The 17,686-nt window shown below is 39.4% G+C and overlaps 1 protein-coding gene across 2 annotated transcripts in view; it reads right to left on the reverse strand.

Moving 5' to 3' along the window:
- Positions 1 to 17,686, reverse strand: part of Wwc3 (WWC family member 3) — a 107,871-nt gene that overhangs the window by 15,991 nt on the left and 74,194 nt on the right. For both annotated transcript variants that reach the window (XM_055613365.1, XM_055613364.1), the window contains exons 9-11: positions 10,880 to 11,122; positions 6,155 to 6,244; positions 4,853 to 5,415 (exon numbers count right to left, since the gene is read on the reverse strand). In XM_055613365.1, coding sequence (XP_055469340.1) covers positions 4,853 to 5,415; positions 6,155 to 6,244; positions 10,880 to 11,122 — 896 coding nt within the window. The remainder of the gene's footprint in view (positions 1 to 4,852; positions 5,416 to 6,154; positions 6,245 to 10,879; positions 11,123 to 17,686) is intronic.

Genomic DNA, 17,686 nt, shown 5'->3' on the forward strand with positions numbered 1-17,686 from the left:
TGTTTCCTATCCTCCTACATGCTGGGATTATGGTATGCACCATTATGGCTGGCAATAGCATTTTCTTAAACAAATCTCTTACCTGTCTAGAAATAATTTGGATTCATATATCTTGTATTTTCCCTTTGATGATGAGCATATAGAGCATAATATGACAAAAGTGGGGAACCCTTAAAAGAGTCTGGGAGGGAGAGACTACAAGGAGGGGATAGAGGTAGTAGGGGTCTGGAGAAGATGAAGAGAAAAAGAATCTCAAAACACACTTTGTTCAAAGATATCATGATGTTATGTAATACATAATGTTCTAATTGATTAAAATGTAAAAATATTTCCAAAAAAATAACAAAGACACTCAGACCCAGAAGAACAGCAACTGCATTGAGAGGTGTTGTTTTTCACTTTTCTTATTTATGCTGTTTGTTATTCTCTATATTTTACACAATAAACCTATTTGATATTATTTTTATGGTCACTTTTTAAATATTATCCAAATATATCCTAACAAAATTCAATGATCTTCAAGTCAAAGACACGGATTCAACCTTTGGAAACACTGTCTTGGAGACCTGAGGCTTGCACGGGGACAGACATTTCTCTGTTGATCTGAATGCAGTAGCCTCCTTAGCCAACCTGGCCTAGACTGGCTTCTGGGATTGCTTTCCCAGGTCAGAATGCTGAGTATTTGATTTTTATCTTTCATATCTATTTTATTTTTCTGAGACAGAGTTTCTCTGTGTAGCCTTGGCTGTCTGGACTTGCTTTGTAGACCAGGCTGGTCTCAAACTCATAGCGATCCACCTTTCTCTGCCTCCGTGAGTGCTAGGATTACAGGCACGTGGCACTGAACCCAGCTCAGATCTACTTTTAAGAGCCAAAAGTAATCACTGACATTTTCTTAGCAAGTGTACCCTTCTTTCACTGAAAAGTCTTCCTTTAAACAAAACCAATACATGTTACATGTGATTATACATACAGGACCTTATATTTTACAGGGGACATAATTTGTTAAAGTACAGAATAAATATGGTTCCCCAAGCTAACAACTGCTTGGACTTCATGCTGCTACTTGCTAATAATACAAGTATCTGGATTCGCTATGCTTCTTTTTGACTATTCAAGGTTCAGAAACTGAAAACTTGACATTCTGAACTATGGAAAAGAATGAGTCCAATGACAACCCTGCCACCTCTCTTTTTAAGCAAATTACTACCCATAACAACTAAACCCAAGCACATTAAGCAGACAATTAGTAGACCAAAGGTCTATCAATGTCAATTGGAAACAAAATCTGGCCTTCTAGTTGTCTGTAGTACCAACTATGGGGTTAAGGTACTTCTGCTCTGATCAGCCAAGGACAGAAGCTGGAGGATAAAACTCAAATTTTAACTAGACCTCTGACGCTCTGCTACTGTCTTTGTCCCTGGCCCATGAAATGAACCCAGTCCTAACTGCATGTGGAATGTTCTGCTATCTGAAGCTCTACATTACAGATCTCTTGATGTGAAACCAATGTCTGTTTCCACCCCATATCCTAACATTTACCAAAGATGCTTCCTCCATCCAGTTTAAAATCCATTTGGGGAAATAGCACTAGGTAACAATCCTCCCACTTCCAGAGTCCTACAGCTCTAACCATTTTTTCCCTCATCATTACAATGGGAGTCCATTCAGAGAGGACAGACACTGAAAGCTCAGACTGAGTCACTGAACTCACAGAGCAACAGGGAGTAACTTCATCAGGTACCCTGACTGCAAAACGACAGAGCAACTTCCATATTACATACTCAAAGCTCTAGGACATCAAGACTGACTCGGGAAGTAGTACAAATGATGCAGGAAATAGAAAATCTTTTACCCATTCATTAAAAACAAAACCAATCAAACAAAGAATCACACTGTTCCTTCCTTATTAAAGATAGACAGATAGACATGAAAAGCAAGGAACATAAAAAAATACTGCTTGATATGAAGGTGAAAAAAAAATCCTGAAAATTACATCATAGCCAAAGCTGCCAGCTGACATATTAAAATAATGAATACTATGACATTTTGGAGAGAAATACATATAGGAAATAAACACTCAAAGCTTTTTGAAAAAGTTCTTACATTATTGTGAATAACCACAGTGAAATAATAATGATAATGACAATCAATAAGCTACCATCCCCAGCCACCCTAAGCATGTAGTCACTATGAAAGTGTGCCCGCAGCCTGAGCAACAAAGGGGATTAAGGAGAATACCAAAGCCACTTACAGTAAATGTTTCTGTGGAGCAGCATGAGAAGAGAAAAAAAAAATCACAGAGTAAAAAGTATAAGATTTCAGCAGATAATTTTAAACAGGGTATGTATAATAAAGTCATCAATAAATAGCAAACTCAAAAGAAATTTTATGGATTTTAGCTTGAAAAAAAGTAAAATATTTCAAAATCAGGATACATTTAACTTTAAGAATCCAGGAAGACAAAACTGTGGTAAAAATGTAAAAAATGTCCAGAATTATAGTCTACTTTGCTATCTTGCCATCTGTCTATCTTGACTGCCTTAGGGCATCAAGGGGAAAATCCTGCCTTCTAGGTTGGGCAATTTAGATTTTTATCTTAGCAAAACTTTATCTTACTAAACTAGCTTGAAGCCAAACTTGGATTTTCCAGAATAAGGCTGAAAACTGGAGGGAATTGCATCACTAGATGATGGGATGAGGTGTATCTAATAAGCATGCTTGAATGCTATCACAATTCTAGGATCTGGAGTTGCCAAAGCATGAAAGTAAGGGTCCCCCATATGCCTAAGCTTGAAATCAGTCTCCCTGATTAGGATTCCTGAAGTACCTAGCAGGACCCAGGAACTGATTCTGTTAATTATGTCAAATTCCTAAAGACACAAGTCAATTTACAGTGTCATCCAGGAATCTTCTACCATGTGTCAGTCCCTAAATGTAGATGAAGCAAAACCCTTCTAGTCTAATTTGCTGGAACATGACAATCAATGTCTTCCACAGCACAAGAAAGAAAACTAAAGAAATCAGGATCAGAAATTAATGTAGCTCTTCTCCCTCAGAACCTGTCTTTGCCTTGGCCCAGAGGGTCCTCATGTAGACTTTCTGCATAACCAAACTAATATTCTTGAATTTCAACTTTTAAAGAGAACATAATAAGGGGGCTGAGCACTAGAAGAAAGATGAGTTTTATCAAGATATATGTGCAATTCTGTAATTATTTCATTTCTTTTAAAAGAAATAAGTATGGAGTAAAGAATCTGTAATTATAAAGAAGAATAAAAGAAATAAAGTTTACCTGGATGTGTGAGTTACAGAAACAATGTATCAAGGGACATACAAGTGTGTTTGAAAACATGGGATAAGACACCAAAATAACAGAGGTGTCAAAAGCCAAGAGGCAACTCAGAACATAATGATCTCCAGGTTAACATGTAAATACTAGCAGACTGTGCTATATTATAGATAAGCTAAGTGAAAGATCAACTGATCTATCAGTCCATTCAACTCTTAGGTAACAAAATAGTGGCAAATGGAAGAAACCATAAATATCACCTTTTTTTTAAGGGCAAAAAAAGTAGGACAATTCAAGGAAGATCACATTACTCGTGATCTACATGACAGGGAACAGAATCTTGGCCTTCAGGCTGCTTATTTGAAACCATTTCTACTGCACCGCAATGCTATATATTCTAGTTTTATTTATCAGCCTCTGTTGCATACATAACCAATAGAATGCCTCTCAATATTCTCAGCCTCCATGCTACTGACATCTTGGGCTAAATCATTTTTGCTGTCATGCAGCTGTGCTGTGTGCTATAGCAGGTTTAACAACTTCCCTAGCCTCAATCCACTAGGTGCCAGAGTATCCTCTCTATCCAGTTGTGAGAGCTCAATGTTCCTTCAGACATTTCTAAATTTCCCTCAGGGGAAGGAGGAAAGACTGTTTATGCTATATAAGTTATCTAGTGCTAATCTAAATTAAATATCTAGAACTTTATTTTTCTGTACAAATAAAAGTTAAATACATGGGCTGAATTTTGGGTGTTATGTTACCGTACTCAATAATTTCTCAAACAGCATTGCAGTATCAATAAGGGGTTGGACTAACATAGCTGAGTAGATAAAGTTTCCTATATAGTCTGGTGGGACCCCATCTGGAGAACAGTGAGAAATGATGTAGGGTCAGTTTGAGTGTCTTCTGAAATGGCACAGAATTAGTTTCACTATTGTTAGAATTATATACTTGGAATTAAGGGCATATGACTAAAGAGATAAGTCAAAGTGACAGAGGAGGTAGATATTTCACCCAGCATACAATCAGATGCAAATCTACATGATGATCTGAAGGGAGCATACACAGGAAGTTCCACCTCAGCAAATACTCTGTAAAGTATATTGAGGTCCTATTATCTGTTTACTTGCCTTTGAATATGGAAGACTATTTATTATACAGTACTCTTCCTGCATATATGCCTGCAGGCCAGAAGATGGCACCAGATCTCATTATAGATGAGTTTTGAGCCACCATGTGGTTGCTGGAAATTGAATTCAGGACCTTTGGAAGAGCAGACTGTGCTCTTAACCACTGAGCCATCTCTCCAGCCCTAACTATGTAGTTTTTAATGTTAACTTTTAGCAATTAAGTACATTCTATAAATAAGCCAAATACAGTGTTATTCTTTCCTGACACAGAAAGAAAAGACTAGTGAAGATTTGGATTCATCCTAGCCCTATCAATATTACAAAACTAATACCTCACCATCAACTTGAAAGTCACTAGCTTTAAAGCCATAGGTTACATTCATGTCCCCTCCCTCCCGAAACTCAGGCCTCTCTTCTTATCACCACTTACTTCCACTAGTGGGAGCCATAAGTTGAGGTCCTCGCTCACGGGGTCCTTCTCCATCTACAGAGATTCCATGTCGCTGAAGTGTTGCAGTTCCCTGCAAATCTTCATCTCCTAAAGTAGAGGCCTGTGACCGCAGTCTGTCCAGTGTTCCCAGGCCTGCCACCTCAAAGCTGTCAGTCATCTGTGCCAGAGGGGAGTCCCTTGAAGCTGGGAGGAAGGGTGTGTCTAAAGGAGAGCTGGGGGGTGACAGAGAGGACAAGGAGGAGCGAGAGGATAGTGAGGCCAGAGACTGGGGTGTATCCAGGGACCTCCTCTGCTTGTGAAAGCCTGAGTGGCTTTGTGGGTCTGTCAAGGGGACATCACGCCCCAGTGAATCAAACGGGATCAAATCGAAGCGCAGAAGCTGGCCACACTCAGCATCGGCCTTCTCATACTGTGGGAGACCATATATGTCTGTGAAGCTGATGGAGCTGAGGGAGCCACGGCTGGAGGCCAATGAGCCCCTGCTGGAGGCCAGGGATCCACGGCTGCTTCCTGAGGACACAGTCAGGGTGCTGGCAGACAGGCTGAAAGGAAAGAGCCATGGTCTCAGAAAAAATAGATGCTGTTCCCACCACCCACCACATGGTTCTGTATCCCCAGGGAAGAACAGATCCAACAGAAATGCAGTTCTAAGCTTGAGAGCATATGAGCAGAGTTTGCTTCTTATCTCTTTTGAATGACACTGGGGGTGGGGGGAGGGGGGCAGTGCACAACAGCAGACTCTTTCCTGAGTTTGAGGAGCTACTGATAATGTCATTTATACAAAGTCCTTAACTTCCTGTTTCACAATACAGTAAGAACTTGACAAGGGGAGCTGCCATTAGACATCCAGATGTTGCTTTTTACAAAAAGCCCCATAATAAAAATGTGCATAGATGAATGCTTCTAAAGTGGCTAAGTAAATTACACATTCCTTCAATAAACTTGATTTTGTAATTGAACTCCATATCCTCATACCTCAGCCTTCCAAGTGATAGAATTACAGGTGTGTTTAATCATGCTATGGTCACACTTACTTATTCTGAAGCCAAATTTGGTTGTCCTCATTTTACCTAAGTTGTATGTTAGCAAGTTATGTGAAAACAAAAAATATCCACTTTTCTATTTTTTTAGCCTCACTTCAGGTTCTAATTACTAATAGTAGAAAATCTAAGCTAAAAAGAAACTATGAAGTTCATGCACATGCTGCTGTAACATAATACATGTTCCTATAGTAAAATAATAAAACTATTAATTATACATTTCCCTTCATACATAGCCTACCTCTTTAACTGAGACTGGAGATATGATGTTAAACGTGTAGCTTCTTCCAGCTGCATAAGCAGACAATTTCTTTTTTCCTGAAGTAGAATCCTACAGATAGAAAAAGAGTCAATTGGTGGGTCAAAAGGGAAGGGAAACTGTTTTCATAACAAGAACTTCAGCTACAGGGGTGAGGAATGTAGTTCAGTGATACATTTGCCCAACATGCTTAAAGACCTGGATTCCATCCCCATTACCATATGAAGGAGAGGCAAAGGAGAGGAGGAAAGAAGGAAGAGAAGAATGAAGGAAATGGGAAAGAAAGACGGACAAAAAAGAAATTCAACTATAGATGCTCAATAAATTATTCAGGTTGGAATGATTAAGTGAATTCTAAAGGCATACATTATAAATGATACCATAATAAAAAGGGTTTTGTCTTATCTAGAAAATACACCCTTGGCACTCTAAATTGGCTGAAAGGGGGAGGGTGGGGTTGAAGAGATGAACTTATGTACAGGGGAGTAGGCAAGTGGGAGGACAGGTAGATTGAAAGATGGGCATATGAATACATGGGTAAGGTAAATGAAGGATGACAGGCTAAATAGGTAGAAGACTAGACAGAACAATGGAACACTACACTACAAACTGGGTTCAAATGCACAGTATGCATTAATCTGCTGGAATTCCTTACAGTAAATCTAACTTTTCATCCTAGCCCCTCTTATAGGAAAAAGCTATGTAAAGTTTCATTAACATTATAGTAAAACAAGCCCTACAACAGTTCCCACTATATCAAATATCTTCATAACTCAAGCCATTACACAACACATTTTAAAGCTGAATAGCATACATTAAAGCCAATGACTTTCAAAGTATGGTCTATAGACCCCAGGGGAATCCCTAACATCCTGCCAAGGGTCCAAAAATGTCCCTTCTTCTTTATTACATATCTGTGAGCAGCAAAATCTTCATGTGTTCACCACAAATAACATAACAACAGGTCAAATGCTTTAGCAGCTGCCTTCTAGAAAGCCAGATGTTTAAACAGTTTATTATAAAAATGTTAAAGTACTATTCTGACTGTCTCTTTTTGGCTTCAAAAACTTTATCAGTCATGCAATCTTTATTTCTAACAAGCCCTTGTTATCTTTAATCAAATAATAATGTCAAAATAATTTCTAAATCATTAGTCATTGACAGTTAAAAATCCATATGAGCAAAAGCTCTTTGGGAGTCTTTAGTAATTTTACCAGTCGGAGGAGATTCTATAATCCAACAATGTGAGAGGAACTGCAATACACGCTTTTTAATGTAATATTTTTAAGATTCTACATACCTATAATTTTGAAGGAAAACATTTTGCTACTTGTTCATAGGAAACTTTAGCAACACAATGCCTTCTTGGGTGGACTTTTTAAAAACATGTTTAGAAGTCCTAATATAGAAGTACATAAAAAATGTCAAAGCTGTCAAAGCAGATGCTGAACCTAATGGCCAACTGATGGGCAGAGTGAATGAAATTTTATGTAAGAAGTGGGAAATAGTAAGAGCTGGAGAGGACAGGAACTCCACAAGGAGAGCAACAGAACAAGAAAATTTGAACACAGGGAACTTCGCAGAGACTCATAATCCAACCAAGGGCTATCTGTGGAGATAACCTAGAACCCTGACAATGCAGCCACTTCTGATGAGAACTGATAGACTAAGATCAGAAAGAAGGAGAGGAGGACCTCCCCTATCAGTGGACTTGGGGAGGGGCATGCATGAAGAAAGGGGTTAGGGTGGGACCGGGAGGGGAGGAGGGAGGGGCTTATGGGGGGATACAAAATGAATAAAGTGTAATTAATAAAAGTTAAAAAAAATGGACAATGCCCTTAAAACTTGGAATTATGTCACACCTCATTTCTTGTGTCTCACTGGATTCTATCCACCTTTTAACAGACAAAGAAACAAACACTCATGGAATGAAAGTAACTTGCTGCTGGGCATGGTAGCACACACCTTTAATCCCAGGCCTCAGGGAGATAGAGGCAGGCAGAGTGCTGTGAGCTGAAGACCAGCCTGGTCTACAAAGTGCATCTAGGATAGCCAAGACTACACAAAGAAACCCTGTATTGAGAAACCACAAGAGACCACCATCTGTGTGCATTTGTTGTCTTATTCCTTGGACCCAGACATTGGAGCTAACACTGTCCTAAGAGAGTTCCGTAGATGTTTATCCTATGCCCACAGTACTAGTAATGTTGAACTTCACATAGGGGAAAGGAGGGCAGCTAGAGTCAAGGGTTCAAAGGTGGAGGTTCTGAAGAGGCAGGCACCATCTGTAGAGCAAATCCATCCTGCTGAACGGAGGACAACAGGAATTTTGGGCCCTCCTATTCACAACATACCAAGGTAGAAGAGAAGCTAATGCATACCTAAGAAAGCATTGAAGCCCAAGAACATAATAAAAAAGTTCAGTTTCTACCATTTGCGATTCAGAATCAGCTGTAGGTTTGGAGTGAAATGGTAGGGCATGCTCTCATCTCAGGCAAATTAAAATTCATTCTGTTCATTACTAGGCTAACCTGAATTCTTCAAACTCTACTACTTCCTTCCAATGCTTCCATGGGCTCTAAGCCCCAAGTGCTTCCAGGCCACCATTCATCTACATAAAGATTAACAATGAGCGTACAAATGTCAAGATTGCTAGTCACAATGAAAATAGGTAGAGTGGTGCATGCCATTAACCCAGCATTCAGAAGTAGGTGGATCTCCTGTGAGGTTGAGACCAGCCTGGTCTATATAGTGAGCTCCAGGAAAGCCAGAGCTACATAGTGAGACCTGTTTCAAAACAAACAAACATAAAATAAAAAAGGAAGTCACAATGAAATCATCACTATATGTATCTACTCAAGTCAAATAATTCTGATTACTTAAACTCTACATAGACAATGCTCAGAGAGATACAATTTAGGGTCATGTCAATACACTGAATTGGCACAAGCCAGTGTATTAACAAAGTGGGGTTCCTCAAAACTCGGCAGATAGCCACAGATAAACCGTTGACAGCTGTTAAATGTGGAAAGCAGACCCAGCCTTTGGCACACTCTGAAATCACAGGCAGCGAATGGAAACCAGGAGACGTGGCACATGATGAAAGGCTGAACAACTTGGCATCAGAGAATACAAAAGACACAGGCTTCACGTGTCTTGTGCTTGAAAGAGTCTCAAGAGTAACTGAGGAGAGGCACGTTCAAAAATGGACTCACAAAAGGCTGCCTACTTCCTACTGCAAAAGAAAGCTCTGGCTTCACTGACTAGAAATCAAAGTCAGAGATAAAAGCAGTAGGGAGACACCCACAATTCTACAGGGAGAAACTACCCCTAGGCAACAGAGGATCCCTGTTCTGGAGCTGGAACACCATCTGGACCCCTCCCCAAATCCTCCTGCTGTTGCTTCCAATCCCACACAGGCACTGTTCTGCAGGCAGAAGCAACAAGCACACACACCCAGAAAAAAATAAATAAAACAGTGTAAACGTTGCTTGTCCTTCTTCCCTGTCTAGTGCTATCCTCCACCACTTCTTTATGTCTGTTTCTCTTTTCCTGGAAATAATATGTCACTCTGTAGCCCACTATCAAACTCTGAAACTCTCTATGTACCCTGATCTGGTCTCAAATTCAAGGCAATCCTCCCACCTCTAAGTGCTGGTATTACAGGTGTGAGTAATGAAAGTTCCTGGCTTTCATGTCCCAGTTCTGAGTAGCCATAAGGAGCCTTGAGAAGCAGCTGGTACCTCTCATGGCACAGAAGGCATATGATTCCATTTCCCACACAGCAAAGAAACATGCCAAGCTGTTCTCAGGGCAAGTGGAACATGCCTGAATTGAGAATCCTAAATCTGAATAGATAGATATAGAATCTCAAGATATTTTTGTCACCTAAGTATGATGTAAGGATTTGGGATTTTGGAACATTTCATATTTTAGATTTTCAGATTTATATATTTTTCAGATTTTCATAGAAGTGCATTTTAGATTTTCTGAAATTCATAGTAGTGCATCTACAAAAATACTCAAAAACTTAAAAACAAAAACGTCAGCCCCAAGAGAAGGCACATGCCTGTGAAACCAGGACCTGAGAGATAGATGCAGAGGGATCAGTAACACAAGGTTAAACTTAGCTACAAAGCAAGTTGGAGGCCAGCCTGGGTATATAAGACCATGTCTCAAACAATAAAGGAAAAAGAAACAAAGAAAGGAAAAGGAAAAAAGGAGGAAAGGAAGGAAGGGAGAAGAGAAAAAAGAAAGAAGAGAGGAGAGAACGGATTCTAGGGGCTATACCTTGATTTTTAAATGGTTAGCCCAATATGTAAAATATGTACAAAATAAAATAATCTAGGGCCAGTGAGATGGTTCTGTAGGTAAAAAGGCATCTGCTGCCAAGCCTGGTGACATGGGTTCAATCCCTATGACTCACATTATGGAAGGAGAACTGACTGCTTCAAGTTTTCCTGGGATCGTCATGCTACTGTGGCACACACTCACATTCACCCATATACACACATATACAAGACAAACATGTAATAAAAGTTTTTAAAAAATATAAAACATATCAAAATTGGAAACATTTCTGGGTCCAAGCATTTTACCAATTAAGAACATCCTCAAACCATATACAAGTCATCCACTTAGTGTTTCTAGCTGGTTTATTTCAAGAAGCGTTACCCTCTGGTTCCAAAGTCCCGGAAATCCACACACCTTTCCGTGGCACCCTGTGCAGATGTGGCCCGAGCACGCTGGATCTCCTCCTCCAGGCGCCTCCTTTCTTCTTCCAGCCGGGCCCTATCTTCTGCCGACCTTCGCTGCTGAATAATGAGCTGCAGCTCCTGCAGCAGGGCCTCCTTTTCTTTGATGAGCTGCAGCTTGTCCTTGTCAGCCTCTGCCATGCCTGGCCATGACTCATTAGTCAGCTGAGCCAGCTGCTGCTGAATATTGGAGACTCTGAGACAGAGAGAGGGCCAGGAAGGGATAGGGATGAACAAAAAACCTGATGTAGATACATTTTCTTCACCATCGCTGAATCTATAAACTCACTTAGTTAAATAAATGGTGAATAATTGCTCCAATCTTCAACTTAATAGCGTTTGGAAATGTGCAGAAGTCCTCTGTAATCTTTCCTCATTTGAGCTGTGAGGTGACAATAATTACGTTGTACTTGTTTCAAAGAATTGACAAAAAGGCTAGCAGTCCTCTACATGTCTACACTCTGTTTCTTACATGACAACATCCCAGAGAGGAAGGAAGCTGCTCATGTCTCTCTTCTCCATCATCAGTATCTAAACTGGTCATCCAAGGAGCCTCTGCCTTTCTGCACCTTCACCCAGGGGTAAGTACTAACAGACACACTGGGAAAAGAACTGGAGGAAAATGCATCCATCAGGAATGTTTCTGAAAAGAACAGTGCTGGTGCCCCAGGCTCCATATACATTCCTTCCTGCCACAGAACCCAGGTCAGATGGGATTGAAAAGTGTCTTAAGGAGGGGCAAATACTCAACAAAAGCTGAGTGATTGAACACTTCCACGGCCCTTAATTTCCAAGTGCTTGCCTAGCAAACAGACTTCAACACTTGTGTCCTGAAGTGGTGTTGCATTCAGATTAAGAATACTTTGAAATAAGTGCAATGAAATAGACACGGCTCACACTTAAAATACACTTAAAAGTGAGCAGTATGTTTTAGATAAGGGTTCTTTAAGGCAAAAAACAAAACAGAACAAACAAAAAAACAAACAAAAAACTAGGAATGCCAGACCCAACATGAACTCAGTGCTGTGAAGTACAAAGTTTGCCTAAAATAAAAATCCAAGGACTTTTTGAGATGACAGAAATCTGTGTGAACATGGAAGTGTCAGGCACCACACATCCTCAAGGCAGGGATTATAAAAGTAGAGCCTCAGAGCTGGCGCCGTAGGATCACCTGGGAGCGCTTAGAAAGTCCAACCATCAGGCCCAAGCCCAGATCTACTGACTCCTGCAGCATGAGGTTGGGGTCTTGGCAAGCCCTCCTGGCGCTTCTGCTACTCACTCAAGTCGAACAGCCAGGACTCTCAGTGCTTCCTCCTCTGCAACTCTGCCCAGTCTGGAAGGTGCTAACTGACCTTTAGAAAGTTACATCAGGCACTGACAGGATGTTGTTCTTCACAAATATGGGAATGGCAGAAGTAGGGCAGGAGCAAGCATGACAGTGCCTACCTCCTGTGCCCAGGACACAAGACATTAACCATGCCTGACTTCTTGATGCTGGGTCCAGCCCTCAGAATCTTTCTTAAACCCAAACTCCACTTAGATGTTACCAATTGACTGGAGTTACCTCATGCATTAAATAAACTGTAGCCCAGCCCTGCGCCAAATGAGGTGCTGTTTGATCTAGATATGTATGCAGGGACTCAAATGCTAGAGAACTGGACATGACTCCTTTTTTGGGTACAGAGTCAACCTGAAATCCATAGTCCCAGAAGGAAAAGGGTCTGCAGGCTAAATCTTAAATGTATGTATTTTATTGAAGCCCAGTTCTTCAGGGAGGTAAAGAAACACTACTTGTGTATCAGTAGCTTTATTAGATAAGTTGTTTTCTAACTTAAAACTAATGTCCTGAAAATGTACTGGAAAATGATGCCAAATCTTGTCACTAAAAAAATTAGTGTCTTAGGCAACTAAACAGGGCTAAACTATCCACCTATGTCTAATTTATGGAATTAAAACTTATGGCAGTAGTATATAACTGAGGCCCAAGGAAAACACACTCTGAGCAGGGACATAAATAATTCAGTGCCAAATCAGAGAGTATACCCAATAAAATTTCTAGAACAATCTACTGTAAGCTAATAAAATGTAAAGAATAAATATAGAAGACTTGAAGAGTAATGAGAAAATCTGCTATATCCTCATAGCATAGTTTTATTTCAGTTTATCTGCTTCTTAGGAAAGCCTATTTAAGCTAAGCTAAAACTATCCACATCTGTCACAGTTATGATACAAACAGACATAATCTCAAAAGCACTCCTTTTGAGTTCTCAGAGGGTTTTTATGTTCTGTGTGTATAAGTGTGTATGTGTGTATGCATGTGTACTCTTTTCTCTCTCTCTTTGTGTGTGTGTCCGTGTGTGTATGTGTGTTTTACTGAGCCACCTCCAGACAGCATACATGTTAAGTAACTATTCTATCACTAATCTATACATCACCCCTACCACTCCACCCCTGAGCAGAGTGGATTTCCTATGGTTTAAATACAAAAAAATCAAGACTCCATTGAGCCTGGAAGCTCTATGTTAGCTGGTATTTACAAGGATTCAATTTTCTGAGGGTGGTAGAAGATCCAGTTCCAGATAATTCTATCCTTCCCAGGAAAATCTTAAGGGATTCACACTACCTAGAAAAATTGATGAGCAGAAAAAACTTTTTTATTGAAATAAGAAAATTTCACAGGAAAAATTTCAAAGAGCCTGCTCACCTCAAGCATAATGAAACAGCAGAACAGCCAAAATTAAACCATGTACTATTATTTTTCATAGCTTACAGAAAAAAATGTGCTAAGAAGGGCCAACCTCTCCAGCGGAAACAAGATCCGGATGAGGATGATTTCTTGCAATCCATCTGGAAAAGTTATGAAAACTAGGCAAGCATTTCCATGCTTAAGCACACTGCTTTTTTAATTCCAAGCTCACAACAATGAAGATGCTTGTAAGCTGCTTTTCAAGCTACCTCAGAATCTAGAATACTGACATGTTGGAAAAGGCAAGCCCCTTCTTTGTGACCACACTCTGGAGTTGGACTTTTGAGCCCTCTTCAGTCAGGTCAAAAGAGGAACATATGTCTGTGGTTTGTCTTTTCTAGAAGCCAAAAGCAATAGGAGAAAAGATTTCCCCAACAACTGACCACTAGCACAGTTCCCTGGCCTTTTTAGTAGCATGCCTTATCTGTTAGACTAAGGGCCTGGAATAGACTCACAGGAAGGAAGCATCTTTACTATTGGAAGTTTCCATGAGGAAGCAGATTTCACCCTGGAGGCAAAACACTGATGTGCCAGAGTCTGTGCACCTTCTTCTAGATCTGTGCTAAATAGGTGATCCACTGCTTAAAGGCCCATTCCTAGGAGGGCCATCATTTTAATTCTAAACATTATAGGAAAAAAAATTCCAGAAAGGCTTTTCTTTGAATGAAATTAATTATCTTTGAATGAAATTAATTTTCATTTCAATGAAATTAAGTGCTTGAAATGCAAGGCCACAATAAAAGTTTCCAGAACCCACCTCCCCCTAAAAACCTCTTCCAAATTAATTTTTAAAGAGCCCTAAAAGCCACATAAAATTATGAAGGGATTTTCTTTCCTATTTTTTTTTTTAACAAATCCACTATGTACTTTATTGATTCTTCTTTTTGATAGGTAAAACATCTTATGGCATACATATAATCATTCAAAAATATCTTTAGGAGTTTTAAAATATCTGTCTTCCTATGCTCTGAAAGTGAAGAAGTGAAATAAAAATCTCACTTTAGGTTTTGTATTTATTATATGATTTCTAAATGCTCTTCCCTGACTAGGTCTAATACAGATGTAAAATTTGAACTATGGTTCACTTCTGATGTATGACCAAGTGATTTTTTTTTTCTGTCACAACCAAAGGCATATTAAACTATTAGTGGAAACCTGTGTTCAGGCTGCAGAAGCTCCTTAGATCTTCACAGTTCATTTGTAAATCTTAAAGTGTTTGCCTTTTCTAAGAATAATGTACTTTTAATGTTAAAAAACATTTGAAACACATCAAGAATAATACCAAATTAGACCTAAAATTTTCCCATGTTCCCATGTTTGGACTAGCAAGCAGAACCTCAAGAAACCTGTCATAGAGCCTATTGCTACGATACCAACTTAGAAACTAGTGTCTTCAGATTTCAATTCTAAGTCCAGATCTTGCATCTCTTCTGGCATATATTTTCACTCAGTTTTCTTCTTGTGAATATTCACTTTTATGAAAGAAAGGTCAAAGAAAATCTCAGCTGTGATCTAAGTTGGATACATAACATCTCTTCAGCAAAATGAATTAATACTGATTGGTCAGTGTGCACTTCACTAACTTCTACCTGGGAAATTCAGGAAGTTTCCATCTAGAACACATAGTACAACAAGTATCTGTCAATATACCAGTAACCCACCATGTCTCTCAGCTGCCCTCTCTAACATTTTCTGTCCTTGAGAAGGACAGCTCTTTAGAGTAAAATTTTCTAAAATAAAAAAAAAAAAATCAGCAAGTCTTCAACTCCTTATCTTCACCCAAAAGGAAAAGATAGAGTTACAATAGCAAATATGCTTTTCTTTACTTGTCAATGCCCATACAAAGTCACCTGAGAAAAGAAGGGGTAAATCCAAGTGAGCAATAAAATTTAACTGGAGTCACACTATCACTGAATCCTGACAACCGATAAACACTAGGACCAACCCTGACAGCAAGACACAGGAACTGGATACACCATATGTTTTGTTCCTATCTTAGCTGAATGTTTCCATGGAAACAGCTACAAATTGTGCAGTTTTGCAACAATTGCTCTTAGGTTAAAAATATGGAGCCATCTGCGTCATTGGGATTGCTTCAAGTAGACTCATTCTTCCAATTTAAAAAAAAAAATCTCCAAAATTTCAAACCAGTAATGTGAAAATATTCTGACCTTCCTGAGTCTATCTCACAAGGATCCTGGGTTAGAATTAGGCTTCTTCAGACCATTTAAGAATATCTCTCTCCACTCTGAGATGCTTAACCTCACCATACCTGCAAAATCCTGTTTGTCTTTCATTTCTGGGAAGCTTCTACTCTGCTGCTAAGGTAGAAGTGCAAGGCCTGGATTCTATTAAGTAGCTATAGCAAACATCTTAACCAGGTTCTAACAAATGAAAGAATACTCTGATAGTCAACGTTTTGCCTAAATGTATTACTTCAACACTTAAAAGGTGACTGAGTCCGTACTGACATGATTTCTAGAACAAAGAAGTCACTTGCTATGTTTTGGTAAATGTCACAGCAACACATAACAATTATGGTTGTAAGTGTAACAATAATCTATTTTCTGTGTTTAATACAGCACAGCAAATTCCAGCACCCACACTTGGCGGTCCCACTTCGAAACAAGCACGAAGGAGCAGAAGACTTGTCAGTAGAAACAAGCGCCCCCACAAGCACCCAAAACTACTATGAAAGAATGCATGCAAAATGAAGCACATAACCAGAGAGGTAACCAGCACTGGCCAATGAACTTGGGAAATTCATTGCAAACCACAAGTCTACCCTGAAAAGTCCTAGAAGAACTTGTATGATGCCGTCCAGTTAAGAGAAGTAGCTTTTGGTTTAGGTAGGAAATAAAAACAAACAATAAACAAACAAAAAACCAAGTTTTATAAAGCTGATATCCTAGATCTCACAACATTGGTCCAAGTGTCAAGCTTCTAGGAAGTCCCTCACTCTCCTGGTAGTTTGCTCTTCCTAACCCCCCGCCCCAAAATATTAAAACAGTATATAGTCCATAACTAAATAGGGTGTTTGTAAAGCTATTCTTCAGTCTGGGCCTTGTGGTACAGGCCTATCATCCTAGCTTCTCAGGAGGCTGATATAAGAAGATCACAAGTTCAAGGTCTGTTTGGGCTAGCATTATTTCAAGGCCAGCCTAGGCAACTTAGGGAGATCCTGTATGAAAATATAAAGTAAAAAGGCAGCTGGGATAGAGTTCAGTGCTGGACCACCTGCTTAACATGAGTGATGCTCTGGGTTCTATCCTCAGCACTGCACAGAAAATGAAAATCTATGTTTCATGGTTTTCTGAAACACATTTTAAAATGATTTGGTATTCAGACTCTTTCTATAAGGCATACTAGGGAAAATGTCCCTCAACAGAGTTCATGTAAACCAGTCAAATATTGAAAATGGAGCACCTGGGCACCTGAGGAGAAAGGTAGCAAACTAAAATCACAGAGGCAAAAATATTCTGCTATGCAAGGATTTGGCCAATGTCCATGGTGAAGAGTGGTGGGAGGGATAGAGAAAAAAAAAAAAAAGATAAACCCACGGGACAAACCCTGATAAATGGCAAGTTTGCAGAAGGCAGGTTAAGATACAATATAGGTCAACACAAATGATGCCACTTTGTCTCCAACAAATGAAGTCTAATAAATACCTGCTCATCTATCAGTACCAAACTGCTTTTGATGGTAAGATGGATGACTTCTTGTATCAACCTAAAGGATACATGCCTTTAGGTTGAAAAGGCAGTTTGCTTCCACTGGCCTGGCAGATGGATGCTATTTGTAGGTGGGAAGAAAGGGAGGGTAGAATGAGAATTCTCAAGTATTTGGTATGACAGTGAAATCTGCAGAAGTCTCTAATGGCTTCACATCATCTTATCTTGTAATACTGAGAATTTCACATTTTAAGAGTACTTAAAAGTTCACCAGGTATATTAAGAAGATTCAAAGAATAAGGGACCTTCTTTTCTATTTTATCAGAAATTGTTTTCTGGTAAA

This window comes from Psammomys obesus, unplaced genomic scaffold (assembly GCF_907164565.1).
Source record: "Psammomys obesus unplaced genomic scaffold, mPsaObe1.curated_primary_1811, whole genome shotgun sequence".
In the NCBI taxonomy this organism is placed as follows: Eukaryota; Metazoa; Chordata; class Mammalia; order Rodentia; family Muridae; genus Psammomys; species Psammomys obesus.